This window comes from Anser brachyrhynchus (genome assembly GCF_964034855.1).
Source record: "Anser brachyrhynchus genome assembly, chromosome: 15".
Lineage (NCBI taxonomy): Eukaryota > Metazoa > Chordata > Aves > Anseriformes > Anatidae > Anser > Anser brachyrhynchus.
In genome coordinates this window covers 13522058-13542484 of record NC_137733.1, presented here as the reverse complement: position 1 = coordinate 13542484, position 20427 = coordinate 13522058, and the positions used below count along the sequence as shown (strand labels likewise).

At 36.5% G+C, this 20427-nt stretch overlaps 1 protein-coding gene across 6 annotated transcripts in view; it reads right to left on the bottom strand.

Annotated features, from left to right (window-relative positions):
- The window catches only part of SDK1 (sidekick cell adhesion molecule 1), a 393578-nt gene that overhangs the window by 348512 nt on the left and 24639 nt on the right, over positions 1-20427 (bottom strand). For 3 of the 6 annotated variants that reach the window (XM_080556193.1, XM_080556194.1, XM_080556199.1), the window contains one exon: positions 15159-15242. The exons of the other annotated variants lie outside the window; for them this stretch is intronic. In XM_080556193.1, coding sequence (XP_080412319.1) covers positions 15159-15242 — 84 coding nt within the window. The remainder of the gene's footprint in view (positions 1-15158; positions 15243-20427) is intronic. 6 annotated transcript variants of the gene reach the window in all.

Sequence of the window (20427 nt, the reverse complement as noted above, 5' to 3'; positions counted from 1 at the left end):
AACAGTGAATTTTCCACTGACTTGCGTATTAGGTGGCTATTTTCAGTTATGTGAAGTATATGCAAGTGAAATCATTAAAAAAGTCTACAAGCTGATAGTACTGTTCTTCACCTACTTCACAAAGGTACAAAGCAGCAGACACTAATTCTTTGACAAAACAAGCAAAGAATAGCTGACTATTTACCTCACTTATACTAGTGTTCTAGACTCAATTCAATTTTCTATGAAAATTAAGAGAATTTATAAATTGTTCATTAGAAATAATAGTTTTAATGATTCAAAATAAATTTATTAAAAACAAGTATTTAAGCAGTTTAGTGAGTCACTGAGAGATATAAATACAAACAGAGCTTGCTTTCTGTATCCGAGGAGATCCATTTTCCTCGTTATTTCTGTAACTAACGTCATCACGTGTACAACTTCCAGCCACAGATGAGATTTTACCACACTGTGAAAGCATAAAGCAAAAAATAATTAGGCACCAAAAAATATACTATAAAATTCCAAGGAGCTCTTTTTAGACCCATTTTTACAGATGCAAAAGACAGGATCACTTGCATACTTCAATACATTATTAAGTCCATTTGTTTAACAAAGCTTTTAACAAAATGTTTAAGTCCAGTTGATTTCACTGGGACACAAGCACCACTAGACAGTCCCAGCACAAGCTCAGCATTGTACATACTGTCATGGGCACACGACAGGAACGAGCCTTCAGTACAGGACTATCTGGGGTACCACATACACTCCAGAAGTTCTCATATAGCAGTTTGCTTCCTCAAACACGTAGGGCTGTGAAACTGAAAAGTAGCCACAATGCTACAGTAGGAACACTGCTGAAGGGCAAGGAAAAGGGAAGCAGGGACTAATTTGGAAGGTTTATGTACCTTCAGCTACTCTATTCATTCCAAAGCTGATCTTAAGTACAAGTTTAAATAATACCACGAACTGGGCAATTGTCCTTCTGAGTCTATAGAAAACCCAGCTGTCCCATGAACACTGTCACTTTTCCTGTCCTATTTTTGGGTTTTACCATTCAATTTGCTATTTCAAAGCTGTAACCACAAATGATCTAGTTATGAAGGCATCTTCAGTGAGGCAGGAAGGAGTGATTTACAGGCAGGAGTCCTCAGCTACAGAATCCCAATTTCTTTCTCTGTATGGCCTATAATAGCTCTAATTGAGTTGGGTCATCAGCACGTAGCAAACTAAGAACAGTCACCAAGCCACTCTAAGCTAGGCTTTGCGTAAACATTCCAAATACTACAAGTCAAAATTCTGCTAAGTTATTGATTAGCACCCTGAACATATTTTTTCTAAGGTAAAAAGCCTTTCCAGAAAGTGCATTGCTGATAGATGTCCTCAGTCTTCTCCATGCATTGTGAAAATACTTTGTATTAAAGTGCAGCTTTTAAGGGAAAAATTAGGATTCCAAGATACCAGTCACATTTATTTTACATTTCTTGGAACATTCCAGCATAATCCACTGAATTTTTATAGATCTAAATTGCAAACCTTCTAACATTTATATTTAAACACCACACAAAAATTAATACATCTGATTCCTTTAGGATTCCATTAGAAATCAGAATTGTCATCATAAAGCATCTCCATATGGAAAAAAAAGTGCTTTATACTTGGCCTTCACAGGGAACATTCTTGTTTCATTTGAGGAAATATAATCGTATTCTCATGTATGACCTTTACAGCCTTTGTCACAGCTTGATAACAACTTCCTGGTAATTTCTTTCCATACAGCATTCAACATTACTTCAGGAAAAAACTTAAAAAATTCATATCATCAATGTCAATTCTAGTAAATTTTTAATTTTGGCTTTTCTACCTCTCAAATTAATATTGGATTTGACTTTTAGGCAATGCAGGTACAGAAGGCATAGGCATGCTAAGGCACTGAAAGCACTCTAGTTTTAAAGGTATTAACGATGTAGTCAGTGTTATGCCAAATACTGCTCATTTAAATCACAGCTAAACAATACTTAATTATGACAAGAGATTTTGCTCATATGTTAGCTTAGAGACCACTGATCTAATAGCTTTCACGATGTTCAAATTGTTTTATTTACTGTGAATCCCCATAAAAATCATGAGGGAAAACTAGTTTAAGCCACTGTTTTGGTTTGGTTTTTTTTTGGTCACTGTTTTTTAAAATCACTGCCACAATCAAAAAGAATATTTATTTCTTGTTAAATACTGCCCTACACTCCTGGTTTTTGCCTTTGCCCAGAATGAGTGTGAAAAAACTGTTGTTAATCTTTTTAGTCGATAATTCCTTTTTATTCCTTTTTTTTTTTTTAAACATTATATGTGCTGCTGACTTGTGAGTTAGCTTACCGAGCCTGCAATTACCAAAAGAACTTGGGATATTTAAAATAAGGGTAAGGTTCCACATACCTTTTCCTCAGTAACAATGCTGACTTAAGGATTTTCCATTCCTCCTACTCTACTTGTTCCCATCCTGCCCTTCACAACTGCTGCTATGGCTGCATTGGGAATGACAGGAACTAATCCAAGGGGGGGAGAAGAGTTTGATTAAAACAAATCAGCTCCCTGATTCAGTTCAGAGCGCGCTCCCAGAAATAGCTATAGGCACACGTCTAGAGGGACAAGGTGAGGAAGCATAGGAGTAAACAGAATGGAATGGTAATATCATAAAGCAATGTTACTGATTAACTCAACTTCGGGTAAAACTACTGATTCAAATACATCCAAAAAATTCTACACATTTGAAACTCTTGGTATTTTATTTTCCCTCCAGATAGTTTTTAAGAAGTCACTATTTTTCCCATTTACTCCTGTTGCTAAAAATGTATCCTCATTTCCCACAGACAAAAAACTTCGTTCATGTCAGTGAATGAAGGAGTACTAGAAAGGAAGTTTTCTTAAAGATACCTCATCTTTTACCATTTATCATTCTTCCTCCTATGGCTATACTCATCTCAAGCAAAAACAACTGTGTTATCGCACTAATGTTTATCAATCATATGTTCAAGAGCAGATTGACATTTTCAGACAATATTTGAGTACCAAAACCCAATTTGCATAATATTAGAATTTGCTACGAAAGCAGGAAAAATGAAGCATTATATTTTAATATCTGGAAGGCTTATATGGTACCAAACTCTACAAAGGTATTCACATATTTTATTATGTACATGTCTAACTATGTCTTTTGTAATTATTACATCTTGATAACGCAAGCGCCATTCTTTAAAACACATATTAATATGTAATGTAAACAATTATAAACAAATACTCCAAGAAAAGGCAAAGTTACAATAACGCAGAACAACCTGTGCTAAAGCCTTTGACTTCAGAAAACAGCAATGCATACCATACACAATTTTACATTGCTGTTGATTAAGACCATTAGGCATGAATACTAACAAAAGTGAGCCTTATAGATGAGCAATAAATCAGGGTTCACTGCCTAAACTATGGAACAAAACTGAAATCCTTTCCCTAAAAACAACTTCAGTGTTCATGCAGTGCATTATTACAACTATCCATTTAACTAAAGGTTTAGGCCAACATTTCCATAGAAGCACTGGTTCATAGTTAATACAGTTGTACTGTATCTCTACGGAAGTCTTCCTTGACTAGCAGTAATGTTTCACCTCCACTAACAATTTCAGATGTAAAGTATGCGGGCCGTATACTTATAGATATATCACGGCCAGCTCCGTTAAGCCCCACAGAGTCTTCCAGGCGGAACGATGCAGACATTCGCTGTACAGCCCGTTCGTAGTCATTTCAAAGCTTCCCAGAAATTCTGAACTTGCTTAATATGCAAGACTCAAACACAGGCAGAGGTCATCCATAAAAGTTCCCAAAATATCAGACTTCCCACACAGGAAATACTGAAGCTGCACAAGGAGTCCAGTGATATCCAACGGCTTTTCCAACGAGCACAGCTGATGTGCTGGGATTGTCTGGCAGGCAGCAAACTGACTACCAAGCAGTAGCTGTATCCAGAAATACCACGCAAATACAAGAGAGATACACGTGTAAATATATGTGTGCATGTATGCATACTTTCTCCCAAAAATATATAAAACAGATAAATGTATAGATATTTGTCTGGGGGAATGAAAGCAACACAATTCCAGGAAGAAAAAAAGCAGGATAAGCCGAGGAATCCTGATCCTGCATAATGCTATATTTATATCAGCAAGACTTTGACCCTCTGCAATTAATACAGAAAATTAATTTTATGCTTACCTGTCAGTTTGTTTTCTGAAAATTAGTACTTGCTCCAAAGCTGAATCAAGTACCTTCAAGGCCCTAGAGCAGTCAATATGTCTAAACAAGGGTAAAGGAAGCCAGAGAAAGCATTCATCTAAATTTAATATCTCTATGAATATATAATTTAGTACATCATATAGTAAAGCTGAAGAACTAAATCTTGTAGTTAACATTGTTTCCAGAAATAAATTAGAAGATGCATACATAATTATGTAAAGATGACATCTGGCTCTCTAGCAGAAGATGCAAACTTGAGAAAAATCAATAAGTTTACATTGAAAGACTGGAGAGACAGGAAGTCTCTCGTGAATTTTTCCGCTGCCCTTTCTGTTAGTTTGCTACCTATTCATCTTTTCTTTTAATTTAAAAAAATAAAAGAAAAAGACTCAATCATAAAAGCCTTCACTCTCCCCCCCTTACAGGAATAAGAAAATCATTGGGGTACTACTAAAATAATAGTAAGAGAAAAATTACTGTGTTACTATAATTAAAATTGAAGTATCAACTACACAGATATTTGCCTGGGAATACGAGGGTCAATGATTTACTACAGACACCTTATTTTCTGGAATATAAAAGGGTATTGTGTTTATAGCATTTATGCAAAAAAAATTAAGTTGCATTCTCCAGCTTTCTGGTCATCAGTTTTTTAGTTGGTCAAACAGTATGATTAATTTTCACTAAGTTTTATGTTGATTTTTGAGCCCCAAAATAAGACTTACTAACAGAAAGGTTGAAGACTGTTTTATTAGTTATTTTGTTGATCTAAAAGTTAAGATTGAAGTGCATGAGGTATATTGGCCTCAGATTTTTCAAAATCTGAAAAAACATGTAAAGAGCATGTATTTTTTAAGTACTTAAAACCAACACTTTAATCTGATGTACTTCTAAGGATCATTCATTAAGTAGGCAGTGCAAACTGACAGACTGACTTAGGGAATCACTTTACCAGTACGGAGTTACTAATTAGCATGATAGAGTTAGTAGCTAATAAAAATTTCATTGTTCAATTTGAAATAAAGCTGTTTCAGTAAACGCTCCATGAAATGTTTTGCTGAGAGGCAATATATTTCTGAACTTAAGTTTATCCTGTGACCTTTCGGTTTGCCTACATCTGCTCATTTCAGAGTTTCCATTTTCTTTGTGCTATAAATATAACCAGATCTGATCCTCACCATTTTTTCTGCCTTTTGCACTTGTCCACTTAACAATAAAATGCATAATTCATATATTACTGACATCTACAACACCATGATTTTGACTGATGTTTTCAGCATACTATCATGTAGAAAACTTATCAAGCAGCAATGACTCTTTGCGTGAGTCAAAAAAAATTTACCCACTCTCTCAAGAGTAAGAGATTTAAAATATGCAAACTATATATAAAAAAAAGAAATTTCTATTTTATATAAAGAACTGTAGTCTTCAGATGAAGACTTATAGATGCCGTTTTGAGTGTCAATAAATCGTGAGCAGCAATAATTCAATGATACGTTCAACAATATTTTTTTCATCATATTATTGAGTTTGGACTACAAGCAAGGAAAAATGAGTGCTAAGTTCACAAAAAGTACTGATTGTATATTTTAAGCAAGCTCTTATGTCTTTGAAACTTGACTTCACCTCCCACAAACTCTAGCCCTAAGGTCTGTGTTTTAATCGCATACCATCAAATAACATTTCCATAAAGCTCTGAGGTCCCCGGATCAATGCTATCATAGCCTCTTCACTGTCCTTGTAGAGGCCACTAAAATTCATTCATTTATATATATATTCATAAATGTAAAGAATGTTAAGGCAGAAAGCCTATTTCCTTATTACCTTAGAATACAAAGTACAATGCCAGCAGGTAGAAATCAGCAACTTTATACTCCTATGAATCCATAATCACTAAATTCTATAAAAATGTTTAATAGTTTTAGTGTGATTGTACTAAACTCAAACATTTCCCCCCCCTTCTTGCACCTTTAGATAAAAATTGATGTCCTCAAATCAGTTAAGTTATACCAACATAAGACTAAATGACACTCACATGTAGCAAAATATCACGTATTTGGTGTCACCTTCAAGTAATCAGATTCATACAGTACAACAGGGCTTGAATCAAATCTTACAACCCTGGCAAATCAAATGACGTCTAACATTATTCTTTTTGGCTACACAGCTTCATTTTACTTTAGGTTTAAAGACCAGCAGCACTCAACTCCTAAACGAGGCGAGATACTACAGTTCATAGAACTCAGGATACATCATTGTGTTTGCAATTCCTTGTTGACCGATGATGTTTGCACGTGTTCTACCAAGGTGTTGAGCTTCTACTTGGCACAAACAAGCTTAATGAAATTCTGCACTTGAGAGTTTATGCCTGTCTTCTACTGAACTAATGGAAAGGAATGAGAGGTGGGAGAAACAGCTAGGGAATTCAGACAGCTTTCCTGTTTTTCTGTTGTTCAAAAATCTATTTCTTGGACTATTCTCTCCCTGACTGTACACTCAAGCACTTCAGAAAGGAGAAAGACTTCACCTAGCAAGATTGTTCCCTACTTGGTGAATTTCTCCTTTCTACTTAGCTTCTTCTAAGGACTGTTCTGATTGCAAGAACAAAGCACTCAGCCTAGTTGAATAGATTCACTGCCTGCAAATGAAGCGTCTTCAAGATCTCACTTTTTCGAGGCACTTTGCTGCCAGTGTCTCATGATTCCTTCTCTGGGATGAATTAATTTTCTTGTCAGATTGCTTTCTTCTGAGAAAAGCCTTCTCTCTGCAAATATCATCGTATCTTTTGCTAAGACTTACCAGTTTTATCTAATTTTGTTACTTGAGTAAAGCAAGTATCTTCATTTTGAAATGTGTGATTTTAAATATTAACTACAACAAAATCAACTTTTTGCCATCAGTGTATTCATTGAGAACTCAATTTCTGCAGTACTGCTCTCAAATAAAAGGCTTTTCAAAGAAAGGAAGATCTCTAATGACACATTCTGAACTTCTTTGCCTAAGCTTCTACATTATCTCCTTTTAGCTTATGTTGATTTCTCCTTAGACTTGCTTGCATGCTTACTATTTTCTTTATTTTTTTTTCCAAAGCTGAAACATTATGAAGCTTCCAAAGAAGGGCAACATGCAGTGTTCAGATTCGTTATCTACGGATAAACCAGAATGCTGCATAGATTCATAGTTGAGAAACACATGCCCTCAAAGAACATAACCAGAAGCTATTCATTCCGGGAATGAACACCTTAGTGCAATATTCACGTTCTCATCCAGTGCCTCCATCATTCAGCATAAGACTTCAGAAGCAAATATAGGGACCTGGAGCCAGTAAAACCAAAGTGCTATTAGAACTGACATTTTCTCTTACTCCAGTGGTATTTTCTGATGCGTCTAGCCCCTCCACAAGATGCTTTTATTGGGTATTTTTTTTCCCAAGCAGCTGTATTTTTAAGAGGTCAACTGTTGCTCAGAAACAGTCTTGCTTTTACCATTAACATTTCAGAAGACAGGCCGAAGTAGGAAAATTTTATCCCCAAAAGCGTTTCTCTCTGGGTAATGTCAAAACTCTAGAAATTTAGCACAAGATGACATTTGCACAAGAGAATAAGGTTTACCTCACTTACTGAAGTGGTAAACTACAAGGATTTCCATACTTTCTTCTCCATCATTAAAAGTTAAAAAAGGGGAAAAGGCACTTATATGGAAAATTCACACCCATGACATAACTTAAAAAAAAAAAAGCATCTCAAAGCAACAAGATTCTCAAAATTTAATTTAAGACCCAGGTTTTAGATGAACAATTTTGTCTGTCAGCATCTCTGATGTTTAACATTTTGGATCCTCTTGAAAGCCATTCATAGCTGACCAATTTTGGGAATTTAAAGAGTTTTGAATGTACACGTTGTACATGTGAGCTTCCATAAACTTACGCTAACAGCAGGTAAAAAATATTTCTTGAAACGTAGCTGAGTCTTGAGTTTTTTTCTAGATCCCTAATTTTAGATGCAACAAATGAGAACAACCCTAGTGAAAACTCTCCCTCATCCAAGAAGTTGCTATTCTTTCAGTGGGAATTTCGTGTATTTTTTTCTTTACAGTTCATTTTTTTTAATTAAAAAACATTGATCTCCCTTTATATTTATCAAGGTTCAATCTGTTTACAATGAAAAAGGTAGCTCACCATCTCTAGAAACTCCAAGAGTACTAAATAAAGCAGCACAAGAAAAAGGAGATTTAATATTAAGTTATCCAAATAAAGATAAGATGTCTATATGACAACTTGATTACAGAAAACTAAAGGTACTGGAAAAATCTTTCATTAGCGCTTTCCCAGTTGCAAAGAGTCGGATGAAATACAACACACTGGCTTGGTTGCAGGCCAAGCCTTCTCCCCAGAAGCCAGCAGTCGCCAGGTGAACTACATTTTCCCCCATTCAGAAGTATACTATAAACTTTTCTAAGCAACAGTCCTAATTCTGCATTGTTCTCAAATGGGGAAAAAAAACAGATTGAAGTTCTATTGCACAGTACAATCAGCCATCATTCGCTGCTACAATACTCAACCTTTTTATTAAAAAAACACCGCATACATGTATCAAAAGAATGTAAGTTGAACTACTCATTATTTTTAACTAGAGGTCTGAAATAAAAACTCTGTTATCATTTCCAATTGGTTTCTAACTGGATTGTGAACCACAAATCAAAGTGATTCAAGAAGAGCATTTCTATTTATTTGAGTGAAGTTAAGGGTAAGCTCTTATAATGGGGTCTCAAAAATCAAGAATCAGAAGCTTACAGAGAGTTACCCAAACCAGATATAGGCATCGTGGAACAGTTTGCCCCAGCACTGACAGCCAGGAAAACAGAGGTTCATGTTTTCTCTTCAGTGCAGCAAGCATACAACCATACCACCACACACCCCACCACCGCCTTGCTCATAACTCTAACCACCCCTTTGTAGGCCACTGTGCAGCACAATTTAGGACCAGTTCTCCACTTTCTCTATTCAACAACGTGCACTACTTTTTAATGTTTTAGGATATAACAAAGAAATCAAAGACACTCTTGGTAACCATCACACAGTAAAAAGAAGAAACTATGGCTTGTAGTAGGGAACACTTGAAGACAAGTGAAAGGTTAGAGAGCAAAGAGTCTGAAGATCATCTAGAAAGCAGATGCTTGTGCTTTCTTTCTTTCAGAAGGCACTATACTTAGTAATTGCTACAGGTGCTGAAGTTATTCTTCCAGGTAGAGAAAGCTACTCCAATTTCTATACACTGCCCTGCCCCAACTAATTTCACCAGAAACTTAGCCTAAATTCTACTTCAACAGAAACAGGAGCAATTCACAGATTTGCAGCATTAGAGCATAAAAAACACTGCAGAAATCAGAAATGAAAAACATAAATACGTAAAGAATACTATCCGGTGTCATTTCATCTGAGATTACTTTACTGTAGGCCAAGGCCAGGAGAGGAAAAGATCAAGTGTAAGCAAGCTGACAATTCCATCTTAAAGAGGCACTTTCACAGCCAACAGATCTACTATATATAAAGAAGAAAATTGACTGAAAATGGGAGAGCAAAAGAAAAGGCTAGCTACTAGTTACTGCTACCATGAGTTAAATCAAATTCAGAATGTATTATCAAAACATGCTGACAAGAAGTTTGCAGAAATTATTTTTGCAATAAAAAATGAGCAGGCAGGCAAAAATAATGTCAAATTGGCTGTCTAAATAAAAACAGTTAAGCAGCAGTGTCCAAAACAATCAAAGATTCACTGATCATTAAAATTATTTAACACTGCAGGTGTTTTTTTTTTTTAAATAAAATACTTCTCTATAATATGTTTGATATTACATTAAGTCTATTTTATTCATACTTGAATTTCTGCAGTGTTTCAAATGGAATAACACATAATTGTTCCTACGTATTCAAGAGAGAATATAATCACATCCAAAACTCAAACACTTTGATTTGAAATATTTGCTAGCAGAACAAATCTATTAGTATTTATGATGTGTCTTACATTAAATATGAATTCTCAGTTGTAACTAACATAACCAAATAAAATTGGAAATGAGCTGATGGAACACTTCAGATTCATTTTCTCCAAAAGTAAATTAAAAATACGCAAATTAAAAAAGTACAGTAACTACTGCGGTAACAGTGTACACAACAATCACTTATATTTACCCCCATATATCATCTTGTCAGAGGCAATTTTTGACCATCTGAAAGAAAAGCATCTGAGAAAGTGTTTTAGCCTCCTTAGGTGTTCCTCCTCTTCCTGTTCTTTGTATTCTGATGGGACTATTAGAATTGCAGCAAGAATTGGAATGGTGGCAGAGCATTTGCATCATCTCAGAGCTAATGCATGGCCTGGTCTGCCCAGACCCATTCCGATGCAAGATAAGCAAGTGTTCAAGTTTGTTTTGGAGCAGAAAAGAGACTACACTTAAAAAAAAGTCACCACCACCAAAACCAATAATTTATCAAGGTGAAATAACCAAGAGGCTATTAAGGATAGAGCTGTTGAAAGAGTAACCGCATGGGTGCGGAAAACGTCCAGTTCTGGTGTGTGCTTTCAGCCCCAGTGCACAATTACAGCTGTGGTGAGCTGCGGTGCCAGCCTGTGGACCATCCACGCTTAGCAAAGGAGGGAAGTTTTACAGAGATTTTACTGAGGGTTATAGAGTTCTAGTGGGGACAGGTGCCACTCCACCCAAGGTAAAAATGTCTGGTAAGAAGAAAACATATCAGTCAAATATTAAAGGCTGTGAAACCCACAAAGACCACCTGTGGACAGGCCCCAGGTGAATCCAAGCCTCAGTACTCTGCGTTGGTTCACTTTCTTGAAAAACTTGGAATTTAGATTATCCACGAGCTGACTGAGCAATCCCAGGGCTACACATCACACATGATGCAGCTGGGACATCCAAACCACCCAAACGCTACAGGATTACCTCCTGTGCTATACAGTCATGAGGCTAAGAAGTGAGGTGTAAAGCAAGCACTGTAGAGGAACGTTAGCAATACAGAATGTTTCTTGCATTTAATTGCCTGGATTTCACATTCTACCCGTCATCTTGAATTACTAGCACATTATAATTCATATATTAACTTTTAGAGGGACTAAGGGTACTATAGCTGTTATCAAGGCTAGCGGAATCCAGAAACAAAAAAAAAGGGAAAAAAATATTTGTGATAATAACAGTGAAAAAAGCGCAATAAAAAGAGAGAAAACTTAAACGAAGCATTAAAACAAGAGTAAGGATGAAATTTAAACTAACCAACATAAAGCTAAAACTAGAAGTCAGTTGTGTTCTTCAGTTTTCTGTAAATAAGGTTTTAACTAGATTTTGTCTTTCAAAAAATCTTTATTGCATCTATACATAACTTGAGCTTCTATCCAAATCATTAATTCCAACAATAAACCCTCCTCCATCATACTAACAGTAAGTAACATTTACATAAGCTTACTTTGCAATTTATCCATACCATCTTATTTTTTTTAGCATTTTAAATTTAGCTTTTTACTGTGAATTAACCTAGAATAGCTAGCCGCAGCTATTTTTAAGCTTCACAACACCTACAGTCTTCCTTATTTATTTCTGAGCTAAATAGCTAAATCCAAAGTGACAGAAGCAGCATAAGTCAAAGATTTATACTTTCAATTAATTGAACACTGCAAACAAATGAAGCGTCAACTTTCTTCATCAACATAACTTTTGTTTTAAAAGTTCAGGGTTTAAGTTTAGATTAGAAACATTTCAAGAAGTAAATTATGACATGAGCATCTGAATACAAAAATAACTTCTCCACCCTGCAAAGTCTATCTTTCAAAAATTTGAATGAATATGCAATTGCTATAGGAGATGTAGAAAGTGGAAATTGAATAGGCTAATATATGGAATTCTTATTATCAGACAACTAGCATAGTAATAAGACTGATATCTCTCAAATGAAATGAAAACCAAGGAAGCATGACTGCAATACCATCCAACTCTAAGTGCTCTCTATTTTATTCTGACTTCTGAAGTTTTGCCTCATTCTGGAAAAAACAGATTCCTAGAGTTTCTCAGTCTGTTATTGTTGGGCCAATATTCATAGTCTTAAAGAGACAAAAATCAACATATGCACAGGGAAGAAGCACAAGCACAAACTGAAGTTAGTACTTGTGATGGAGTAAGTTATCCTGTGACCTCAAAACGCACAGACATCATTCCGTGAAACTCAGTTACTAGTGTAGGGTTTAAGTGTTCTGAAATATCCCAGATTCTCAAACTCTGTTCTCAATATATTTTTTTTTGTTCCTACTTCTTCAACTCCACATTTCTTATTAGCATTTCCGATATAAACATATAGGTGCTGTAGGCACATATGCGGGGGAACGTTAAAGATTATCTGCCCTGTTTAAATAAATAACAAAATTCAGAGGAACTCCAGTGAGATAGGAATTTAGCCACAAATAAAAATCAAAAAAAACTCTTCAGATTCTTCAGACTACATTTCTAAATTCTACCATTTTTTTTTGTATTCTCTAAACTAGGAACAATGATAACGTTCATTAGAATGGAAACAAAACAAAATCTGAAACATCTTAAAGGCCAAAAAATTTCAAAGAATGAAATTGCCATTTTTAAATTATAGTCTTACAAATAAAACTAAATCCTGACACTCAAAGGTATATTCTGTAATTCTTGGTACATTTTTTTCCAAGATTCTTAGTTTTTAATGACTAATTCTTAAAGTAATTATTTTTAGGCAATAGGCTTCAAACTTCCCACCTTAGTAAATATATAAGATTGAATTAATTTATATAAGATCAAATTAATTATAACCAGAAAATATTTACAGCCCAGGCACAAAACAGATTTGCACTGTTATGAACTGCCTCTCTTACATATATATTAGCATTTTTTTGATGCTGCAATTGATGCATACTTGACCTAAGGCAATTTGAGGTTTTGTACTTCATTACCTACATGTTAAACGACAGGTAATCAACTGCCTAATATTTCTAAACAGTTGTTGGTTTTTAAGGCTATGTTTGGAAACTTACATTTCTAAAAATAGAATACTGTTCGGTAATTAGGTCTAATTTGCCATTTTGCTTTTCTTTTCAAACATGCAGTATAGGGGTGGAAGGGACTGACAGAGATTTTTCTATCCCTTAGGGGTTAACATTTGTATAGCTGTCTCTCTTTGTTGCCACAACCCAGTTTGAAAAGAAAGAACCATCTGCCCAGCTGTCTGGAATGCAGCTCTGTCTGATAATTCCCATGGTGAAAAATAACATTTCACAAAACCCATGCACTGAGGAAACCGATGTACTCTTCTAATGACTAGGCTATCAAGCAACACCTTTGGAAGCCATGCAAAACAAACTTTGTTTTCAGTTTGAAACTGATGCTTTCCTTAACTTTTCTATTGGATACTATTTTTAAGGGTTACCAGTTTTGCAACTTGACTCATGGAATATAGTAATTATATTAAAAAGGGTCAATACAAAATGTATTGTTGTTTGATTACTACCAGCACTGCTGTGAATGGTCCTAAGAAATGAATGATCTAAGTATGATATTTTAATAACAATTCTGATGTGAAAGAATAAACTAAATAGAAAACTTATAAAAAGTGTTAGAAGTGACATGTTATGTGATTACTATCAGAATACTGCTTGTGGACATTTGTGTTGTTTACCCCCCCCCCCCCCAAGGTTTTGCCTTCTATTCCCTCCCTCCCCCCCAGCATTACAACTACTGTTCAGACCAACTCAAAAGAGTACAGAATAGTAAATTATATACACATTCCTAAGCATCTTTAAATAAATGGCATTGTTTTTATTATTTTTGACTTTATATTTCATCATCTTTCTGAGAGAGCAGATGGGGAAGATGTTTACTTATGTAGTAGGGAACATTTCAACATAGAGGATGCAATAAACTCCCGTGTCTTCTGAAGATCTTGAACACTGGGTGTACAAAGCCTAGCTATTCTCATTTGTTACAGTTCACTAGCTTTAAGACTGAACTAAGTCTATCTTTTGCCCTATCTTTTTAAAATTCAATAGTGTGCAAAGTCTTCCAGGTTCCAGAAAAAAAAAAAACAAATACACAAAGTTTGGCTCTCAAACTAACCCAGACCCATAGGCTTGTACTCCAGGCAGTGTCTTCTACTGTTTCAGTTATCATTAAATAGGGTACTAATCATAGAATCATTCAAGTTAGAAAAAGCCTCTAAAATCACCTAGTCCAACCCTTAATCTAGTACTTTAGTCCACCACTAAACCATGCTACTAAGTTCTACATATTTCTTGAAGACCTCCAGGGATGGTGACTTCCCTGGGCAGCCTGTTCCAATACCACACAACCCTTTGAGTAATGAAATTTCTCCTAACATCCAAACTAAGAGCTCCTTCGCTTAGTCTGAACTGCCTAAGGATACCTTGTGACCAAAAAGGTTATGAAATGAGAAAAGGGGCTTGCAACTGCGTTTTATCTATGCAATCACTACCTCAAGTGCTTTCCCATATCTCATGTATTCACAACACAATTAAGCTTCGAACTAAGTAACACTTCATCTGTTTCAGCATCAGAAGTCAAAACTCACCTAAATGAGCTGTTATTTTTGCCTACCAGTTTGCAGAACTGTAGGTTACCTAGCTAAAAAGCTATTGCAAGATTTGTTGTTAAGGACAGTAGAAGAATTCAAATCTTTCTCTGCTTGTTAGTGAGAATAAAGTTCGACATTTTTCTACAGATTTATAAATCTTTATATCAGGACATTGCATATTCTTTGATTCCTGAGTTCTGAAGCTATGTCAGACAGCGTCAGTCTGAGGAAACTAGGTTACTTACTAAAGGAAACTATGATACTTAGTAAATCACAACAAACTTACTTTCTTCTGAAGTGGATGTTTGCTCAAAGAGTACATAGCTGCCCCCTTTTCCTGTATGGTTGGGTATTCCTTGCCTTGTTGTTTCTGGTTGCAGGAAGAAGTTGTTGAGATGAGTCAGATACGTTTGTGAAGCAATTGTCTATTTATAAGAACAGCATATATACACATCAAGTATCTTCTTCTTGAGCAGAACAAAGAAACTGCAGTCCTCATTTAGAGCTTCAGTCTCTCTAATTAGAAATTAGCTTCTTTTTCCAAATAACTTCCTGCCAGGGATATAGCCGTATTGCCCCACGACCATTTCTTTCTTCTACCTATGATTTCTATTTTCTTTTACACACACAACTGCAATGAATCACGAACTTGAGCAAAGAACTTCTTCCAGGACCACTGTTTAGGTTGTTTAAGTGCACACCAACCTCCTTGTACAAGAGGGCCAAAAGGCTGGAGATTACTTCTTGCAGCTGGGAAGGGTTCAGCTTCTCATCCAGCACTGCCACTTGGTCTTCAGCAAACACACTGACTCCCTTAGGTCTATAACTGATAAATACTGATATCACAAGCATATGCATAACCATTCCTGTGATCTAATAGCACAGTTAACCCACTGCCCCATCTGGTCTTCAGGACAGTCTTGAAATGTGAAAGTTGTAAAATCCTTCACCTTTAATCAGTGATTAGTCAAGTAAGAATGAAACGCATCACATCATTTATCAGCACAAGAGTTTTCCAGTTATCAAAATTAACTCTTAAATTGAACTAAACTAAAAGGGTAGTTGTCATGTAACAACAACAACAAGAAAAGTCACCTATAGCACAGGAATAAGTAGTGGTGTGACTACCATGGATGTTTGCAGGAAATGGGGAAATAGAAAGCACCAGTAAAATTAATTTCCCCCCACGTTTCTTCGCCGTCCAAACAATTTAAAGCAGGATTTAACAGAATAAAGAGTAGAGATATTGTACAGCATTATTCTGCATATTTTTTGAAGGACCTCAACACAGATTAGCTGTCCATCTGAACTCTGGAACAAAGTGTTGGGAAGCATTATTTTAAAAGTCTGGTGGCATTCCTGAAGCTGAGTTCCCCACACACACAATTAGCAACAACTTGTACATTAAAAAAAATAATAATTCTTACAAATATTAATTGTAGGCAAATAAACAGCTGTTAAGCATGCAACATGTTATTTAGCCAATTATTTTTATACAGGACATTTTGACTAGTGCTCATTCCAATACATTGTCCCAATCAGTTTGAGAGGACACTTACTGTTAACACAAAATGAACAGGCAATATGGAAAAGATCCCAGACCTATGAACCAAGTCTCTTTCCTTATCTTTCCCTCCCCCTTTAGTTACAAGCTATTATGCTCTTCTAGACTGTCTCTTATCTTCACTTCTGCATCCTTGGCATTACAATAAACTTTTATCAGCTCCTCTCCATCTTCAAATAGCAAGTGGAAATTTTTGTATTGAAAAATTTAATTTCACATTGCTCCAACACTATATGTGCTCTGTCCCCTGATTTCTCAATCCTACAGTAAAATTATGCTCCATTTTGTATGCACGGAAAACTCAAGACATAACCTTACTACACCACATGAAAAGGGAGACTGCTCTCCTCTTTGACATGATAATTAAATAAAAGAGATATGTAACTGCACTGCTCCCAAGCGCAATACCATTATATACCATCATATATCCAAGATTAATTCCTCACTTGAGTGGGCGCCAGGCTAAATTCAGACAAAATATAGTAAATTAGCTTTTGCACTTCATTAATACTGCCAGTTTCACACTTGATGTCCAGTACATAAAAGATAGGAAGCTTATATGAGGTTAAACAAACAACAGAACTAGATGACAAAACAAAGTTATTGGGATTAAAAAAAATATACTGTTAACTTAAAAAAAAAAGAGGAAGTATATGATGTTGAATTGCTCAATCTTAGTTCTTCACTAAATAATGCTTTTCTATACATCACAGTTCCAAATTCTAATGCACACTAATTGTGTATTGCACTCAGATTTCAAGAGTTTTTTTTTTTTTTGTCAATTCATGACAAATTGTTCAGTGGTCACACACCACCATAATACTCAAAGATAAGATAAAAAGAGGCAGAGCAGAACATGCAGCTGAGATACTGAATTCAACTCCATGGAATGTTGTCTGTCACCAGATGCAAGATATTTAGAGGGGGATAAGCAAGGCAAATAGCAGAGCTTCTTTAGGTGTGACAGTCAGTTTCAGAACCAAGAAGTAAAAATTCAGAATGCCGGTACATGAATCACCTCTGCATCACTAACACCAGACTTGTATTAGTAACCTTTTCCTTAATCAGGAAGGTAAAAGAATTCAATTCAATTAACACTTCAAAAAAAAAACATTGAAGTCTTGCTGTCGCACATTGCTTTCCTGAAACCAAGTAGAAATGCTGTTCGCCCTTTACCACTTCAGAAGTAAAAGAGGAGAACACAGAGGCTGGAAAATTATACCCTCATGGTAACTCTTCGGAATTCCCATAAGCAGCAACTAGAGCCATCATACTTCCAACACGTCAGGTTAACCCTTGACAAATCTGACCCAAACAGAAGCTGTATAAAGAGTTATTATCACAACGGTAACAAGTTATGTAAAAAAAAAAAAATTGAGGTGTCATCTGAAACAGACCAAAACCAGCCCACACATAATGTACTAATTACTTGTCTAGCCAGGAGGCTGAATCTTCCTAAGTATGGCTCTAACATCAGTCCCTTACCTAACATTTACAACTGGATGTAAACCACATGCCTAAGCTCTAATAAATTTATAAATGAAGTCACCTAACTTCTGCTAGATGACAGATGCACTGAAAACATGCCCAGCCATTTTGTATATAGCTATGTGGAGAACAGCCTTACTGCATCAGTTCCTTGTACAGAAAATGTCATACCTTCTCTTGTTTGGGGAATAGCCAGATTTCAGGAAAAGAAACTATGCTATATACAACATTTTAAGTTCTCAAAGACCGATGTATGGAATGTGTTTTGCTATGCAATACTTCAAAAGACCTTTTGCTGCACATTACAAGTCTACTGCAGAAACGATGAGGTTAAGCACAGCAAAACAATAGCATTGAACAAGTTTTATTTAACTTTTGTCTAAGGTTCAACTGCTATTCCATAATAAAAAAAACCTTTTCTGCTTTTCAGAGACATTCTACTCAACTAGAGAGTACAGGAGATCTGATAATTTAAGTCGATACAAGGCAAAGAGAGGTATTATTAAAAACTTGACCACCAACACAGGCTTTCTTCGTCTCTTCTCTTGCTGTAGACAGGAAAACCTCTGAGGTTAAATATCAAACACAATACTTACTGAAAACAAGGGCCTTCATAAGCACTGTAATGTTATTGCTTAAAAAACAATGTATTTCTTTTTTTTTCTTTTTTGAATTGAAGGCTTCTAAATTGTTTTTGTCTTAAACGTGAGAAAAGTAGATTTATTTAAGCATTCCACATATTACAGTTTGAAATATATATATTTCTAAGTATTTTAATATAAAGGTAAATCTTATTAAAGCTACCTGATGTCATTATGATAATTAAAATGTTTATGTACAAATGAAGCAAAGCTGTTTGATGCTGCAACTGTTTATCCTGACAAATGCTTTAACTTGCTGTATGTGTGCACATTTGTGCACACTCTGACTGGGGATTAGTCATGTCTCTGGCAATGCTTCTTCTCAATCTTCAGAAACACTTCAGATAAATACACAAGTTCTCATGGTTGGTTCTCTCAGTCACAGCTTCGATGCCCATCAATAAAAAAAAAAAAATCTTCAACTAATTGAGCTTCACTTTTCCAAGTGCACCTTTGCTCATTTTGACACCCGTAGGCAGGCAAATAAACCATATCCTTCAGTGTGTTTCATCCGAACTGTCAGAAATGTATGAAGGAAAATAGAAAAGCCAAGTTGCAATAAAACTCTGACCCTGATGAAGTTACTGGGACCTCAGCTGTATAGTGGATGTAGTGGAGCAACTTGCCTGAAATGTTATTGCCTTTGAAACATAAAGGCCATTTTCTGGGGACCCTTTTCTCTCAAGGTTGCTGGACAGCCAACAAACTACCAAGTAACCAAGATAATTTTCTGTAGTTCCTACCGCATCAAGTCCTTCAACAGGTTACACATTCCTCAATTAAAAAGTTATTTTATGATGGAAATCATTTACCTTGGTTCATGTGTTGGATTAGTCTATACTGCTCTTGGACCAAAGGTAAAAGATGGATACATTTCATAGTTCAAAAAAGAAGAAATTATCTTAAGAGACCTCTTTCAGATTTTAAGTTCTTATTCACACAAACTACACAAAACCCTTCATCTCCCTAACTTTAAGCACAGCCTCGTATTTCTGCCGTGCGGTGCATAGTTATCAACCAGAACACCCTTCCGTAGTTACGTGGAAGGGCCCTGCCTCCCCCTGGGCTGCACTCCAGCCCCTACGACCCGTCCCTGGAGGGGAAGGCGCCCCGGAGCTCCCCGAGGCAGGGCGCAGGCCGCGGGGCCCAGCTCCGAGGCCGCCATGTCAGCCCGCCTGCGCGGCCCGCCCGGGCCTCGGGCGCCCTCTGGTGGCGCTGCCGGCCGCAGCACGGCCACGTCCCCCCGCCGGCTCCGGGCAGGGCCCGCTCCGGCTTCCCCCGGCCGGCACCCATCGCGCCGCCGCCTCGGATGCTTTTCGGGCTTCCTACAACTAGTAACTGTGCGTTTTCTTTTGACAGTTTCAGGACTTCTGAGTGCCTTTAGCAGAAGTGCGAGTGCGGGGCTCGCAGCCTAGCCCCTCGGATGGGCGGTGAATGGCACGCACACCAACACAACGCGCACACCGAGCTCCAAACCCAGGGGCATTCCAACATACGGCTCGCATCCTCTAGCTTAAATTGAGAACTAAAGCACAAAACAACTTCCCAGCTGAGGAACAGCCACATTAAGGAAGGTATGAAATATGAATACACAAGCAAACAATGATCATCCATTTGCTAGTTCCCTTGAACCTTCCTCCTACTCTTGAGTGTTCTCTAGAATGTAGGATTCCAAACTTATCTTGGTTCTCTGGCTTTCTGATGTCTCCTTAAATGAAGACTCCAGCCCTTCTCCAAACAGCTTTCTTTGGAGAACGTAAAACCAGCTATTTAACAAAAAAATTACTTCCGGGCGGGGGTTGTACTAAACCCTACAGGTAACAAAACATTGAAATAGGAAGCATGGCTTGGGCAAAATTTGC